Here is a 4,641-nt window from a genome sequence, read left to right as displayed (position 1 = left end):
TCCTCCATATGCTGAACATACACACATGAGACTCCTTGAGAGAATGATGAAGACGCGCACTGCCACACACGTTACTTAACACAGACCCCTGTAAATCACAGCCTGTTATGGTTAAACTGGTAATGCGTCTCTAACCACAGCCTCTATACCTCATCCCCATGATTACCATAATAAATCCATAAGAGTGTGAAAAGCACTGGAGCCATTAGGATGGAAATGGCTTCAAACAATGGGTACGGTGCACGCATGGCCTTTTCCCAAAGAGCTGGCACTGCCACGGCCTGTCCAACATATTTTACAACTGTAATTACAATTGAGAGCTGCCGCCTCTACGGCAGATGCTGCTTCCCATGTTAGAGGTTTCCCATGTAATTATCATGATGAACTTGGCATACAGCTGTAATAAATATCACAGAACACACACACACACATAAATGCACTTGCACAGGCGGGAAAGACAGATACCAACCAGACATTGAAGTGCAGGAGGGTACACTGGTGAGGTGGACTTAGACACACACACAGACAATCTGAAGTGGGCTAAGAGTTAAGGTTTCATTTGAACTGTTGTCAGATAAAATACAATACAGTGTTTGGCTTTTAAATATGAAATTAGAAAGAGGAATAAACCAAAATATTTCTCAATCAAAGAACTGATGATGACAAAAAAGCAAAACCAGCAGTATGTCTTTAAAAAGGTTTTAACATAGTTTAATGACTTTCAATTTTTTTAAAGCCTATATGATTTCCAAACAAGGAAAAAAAAAGCTAAAATGACTTTATCCCCAAAAAACAAAAAAGGCAATATGGAAAAATCACTTAAAAAACAAAAATCCAAACTGACTTCCAGAAAAAGAAAAAAAAACTTCAACATGAATTCCTAGAAAGAGAAATAAAGTAAATGTAACACCTGAAAAAGGCAATAAGCTGGCCAATATTATTATTTACCATAATAGAACTTTTAATAATGAACAAATAATGAAACTGGACATTTAAAAACAAACACCTGCAAAAGAACATTGTGTTCATAGATAAATGGCCAACCCCACACACATTTGTGTGTGTGTGTGTTTACTGCTCAGTCACCTCATCTAAATTTAGAAGTATATTTTGAAATAGATCCAAAGGACTTCATCAAGTCCACAGAACCTCTGAAGAACCTTAAGTCATCAACACTAAAAACATAGCATCAACACTATAGAAGCCACACTTCCAAAATCCAATTTCTCTTTGGCTCATAATGTCAAAAAACATCACCATATGCACCACAGACACACTCATCGCACAAATCAAGTGTCATTGTCTCATTTAGCTTCAATGAATAATTTTGCAATTACATTTAACATGCAAACACACAAGACAAATTAGGCCGCACTGTGTTTCACTTGCCTTGGGGGAAGCACGAGGAGAGTAATGGCCCCCAGAATCGCAAATGAGGCGCCTCTTGACATTTTTATATCACGGTAAATCACTGTATGTATGAGCCAAGTTTGTCGTATGCTTGCAGATTACCATTATGTGTGTGTGTGTGAGTGTGTGTGTGTGCATGTCGACATGTGCTTCAACAAAGTCATCACCACAATCACAACACAAGCAATGTCATGCCTCTGGTCAGTGGTACAGATCTGTGTGTATTAAGCTGGAATTTACTCCATCTATTCCCTATACAAGCTCCTCTACCATAAATACAGGACACGCTGTGTGCAGCTACCAGGAAGATTGGCTGGGATGTTTCCCAGATTCAGATTAAGCCCTGAACTAGAAATTACAGGCAGTGGATGTTCTCTATTGAGGCTTTTGAGTTGAGGATTAATCTGTAGTCTGGCAAGTCAACCATCAAAATCCAGTTATCCACTACAGGCAGAAAATGGAGCAAAGAAGAAGAGAAGATGAACAGAGTACAGGAGGGAAAGAGGAAAAGTAGAAAACGGGAGATTTTAATTGGAAGGCCTTTAGGAACTCACCTGGTCTTTTTTCCATTTTTCTCCCTCGACTGCCACATAGTCGAACCTTCGATATTAATATGAGGATTTGCTTTTGGCAGAGTGACTTGTTGCTCTTCGGGCATGGCTTCCGCTTGCTGGCGATCTGTCGGTTTGCCTGGGGGTCCTTGACCTCCCTGCGCTGGCGAATTAGGGAGCTGGCGAGAGCAGCCATCTTCCCAGCGCTGACCCTGCCGCCGCCTCACCAGCCTCTGGCGGCTCGGTGGCGCCCAGGTGTCGGGGGGTACCGTGGGCCACCCCCCTGCCCGCTCACCCAGGGCGACGGAGCACCGCTGAGGGAGGGGTGTAGAGCGGAGGAGGGGGCTTCTGAGGATGGACCGAGGCGGTGGAGGGAAAGGCAGAAAAAGAGGGAGAGGGAGGGAATAAGAGGAGTAGGTGGAGGAAACGAGGGTGGATCCCTCAAAGGCCCACCCAAAACTGGAGACAAGTGAAGCTTGTCAGGGTTCGGATTGATGCACGTTTGCCTTTAAATGTCCTTCTGTTTGTTTGCTTTCTGGTTGCTAGTCAGATTCCGGTGAAGCCTTGATACGTCACTGCTCCTCTGTTGGGACAAGTCATATTGTTATCCACCCAAAAACTAGTGCGCTGTAGCTGCTGTCCCCTGATGCCTCTGTCCCAGTCCAAGTGTACCCTTACCCCCCTCCTGGAGCTCCTCCTGGAAGTTTGACTCAACCCTGTCCGAAAGGGTTCAACGACTGAACCATTCGCCGCATCATGAAACCAGACCCAAACAAAAAATCACATATAGTCCTGTCAACTTGCTCAGTCTTGCTGATCCGAAACCTGACCTTCTTCAGAGGGGGGGGGGGGGGGGGGGGGGGGGGGCGAAAAACGTCCGGATATCAACTCTCCAAAAATAACAGGAGTGACACTGTCGGGACACACTGCAGCTCCTTTTCTTTCGTCCCTCACCTGAAAAATTTCTACATCCGAAAAACACTGACAGAGCAAGAGAAGTAGAAGAAGAAGTAGAGACAATCCGACCTGAGGTATCAGCTCCGCAAGCTGGGACGAGGATGAGGGGATGCGGACGGACACCGCTGGACGGAGTGCTGCTTGTTTTCTCGCTGTCTTTCAAGCTCTCCTGGCATCACCCTTTGCGTTCACTCACACCCTGAGATAAGAAGGGAAAAAAGACAGAGGTTTGAGAAATCCAGCATTTCCCAGAAAACAGAGGTGACATTCATGAACGAGAGAGCGCGGGGATAGAGAGACAGACAGGGACACAGAAACAAAGAGGGAGGGAGGGAGGGAGCGCAGGGAGTCTATCTATCCCCCCTATCGGATCAGGCTCTCCAACTCTCTCGGCAGCGCGCTTCACCACAGCAGAGCGCAGCGCTGTGTCCTTCAGCCACGCATGCCGCCTCGCAGTTGGGAGAACGAGGGATGAATGAATGGAGGGAGACAGAGAGGGAGGGAGGGAGGAAGAGAAGAGGAGATAGGGTGAAAGGGGGAGGGGGGTGTGCTGGCAGGTAGTCGTGCCTTACGGTAGATGCTGTAATACCGCCCCTCATGCGAGAGTCTCCACTGGTGGGTGACAGTAGTCCGGTCGGGTTCTGTTGAGTCCAGCTGCACAGTGTGTGTGTCCGTGAGAGGGAGACAGGGGAAAAGTGTGTGTCTCCCGTGAGAGGCACCTCTTAGGCTTAGCGCACACGTGTGAGTGAGTATGTGCGTGTGTGTGTGTGTGTGTGTGTGTGTGAAGAAGCAGCACAGTTTGAAGGTGTACTGGTGTGAGGGTGTGTGACAGAGGCAGTATGTGTGTGAATGTGTGTGTGTGTGCGCAACTCTTGCTTGTCCCTGTTCACAGTGCATTACCGAGCGAGCGCTGGCAGCGTGCTTCACACGCTCTCTGTCTCTCCTTCTCTCTCTCTCTTTCACACACACACACACACACACAGACACACACACTCCCTCTCTCTCTCTCTCTCTCTCTCTCAAATCTATTTCCCTAAACCCTCCCCCTTGCTTTTTTCTCTCCCTCCCTCTTCTACTCCCCCTCTGTCACTCAGATCCCTCCTTCGAAGTCTGCGATTCAAAGTCTCCTCCTCCCCTGTTCTCTTCATCACTTCTCACTGTACCGGGACAGGCTGAGCCGGGCCGGGTCGGAGCTGGGGGTGCCCCCGCTCCCACCCCCCCCCCCCCCCACCCCCCCTATCCACTCCACCCCTCTACTCCTCCATCCCAGCCCACCATCTCTAATGTGATGTTGGCTTAAAGAGACAAACTAAGCGAGGTTGTCAGTGCTGCGCTCTCAGCTATGACAAGGACGTATAGATGCCGTGACACAGTCTGAGTCAGTCGGGACTTTGCGTCACTGCCGTCGCATCATCCATACATGCACTGTAAATGCGTCAGTCAGACGCACAAACACATTCTATCATATATACTGTGCGTACACAACAAAATAACACGGGGCAGGAAACAAGCACTCAGGTGATCAGATGGGTTTTAAAGAAGCATATAGTTTATGGCTAGGGATCACTATGCCCATCTGTCAGTTAGTCCACCACTTGCTGCTATATCTCAGCAACTATTGTATGGATCACAATGACATTTTGCACAGACATTCATGTTCACCATAGGATGAATCCTACTGACCTTGGTGATCCTTTGACTTGTCCTCTTGCGCCACCATGAG

At 47.7% G+C, this 4,641-nt stretch overlaps 1 protein-coding gene across 1 annotated transcript in view; it reads right to left on the bottom strand.

Moving 5' to 3' along the window:
• fgf11a (fibroblast growth factor 11a) overlaps positions 1-3,656 on the bottom strand; it is a 91,627-nt gene extending 87,971 nt beyond the window's left edge. Inside the window, exons 1-2 of the mRNA XM_044340605.1 lie at positions 3,491-3,656; positions 1,965-3,117 (exon numbers count right to left, since the gene is read on the bottom strand). Coding sequence (XP_044196540.1) covers positions 1,965-2,157 — 193 coding nt within the window. The 5' untranslated portion in view covers positions 2,158-3,117; positions 3,491-3,656. The remainder of the gene's footprint in view (positions 1-1,964; positions 3,118-3,490) is intronic.
• Between the last annotated feature and the right edge of the window lie 985 nt (positions 3,657-4,641).

The sequence above is a fragment of the Thunnus albacares genome, chromosome 22, assembly GCF_914725855.1.
Source record: "Thunnus albacares chromosome 22, fThuAlb1.1, whole genome shotgun sequence".
Classification (NCBI taxonomy): domain Eukaryota; kingdom Metazoa; phylum Chordata; class Actinopteri; order Scombriformes; family Scombridae; genus Thunnus; species Thunnus albacares.
Note: the sequence above shows the minus strand (reverse complement) of the source record. Positions and strands in the feature narration are given on the sequence as shown.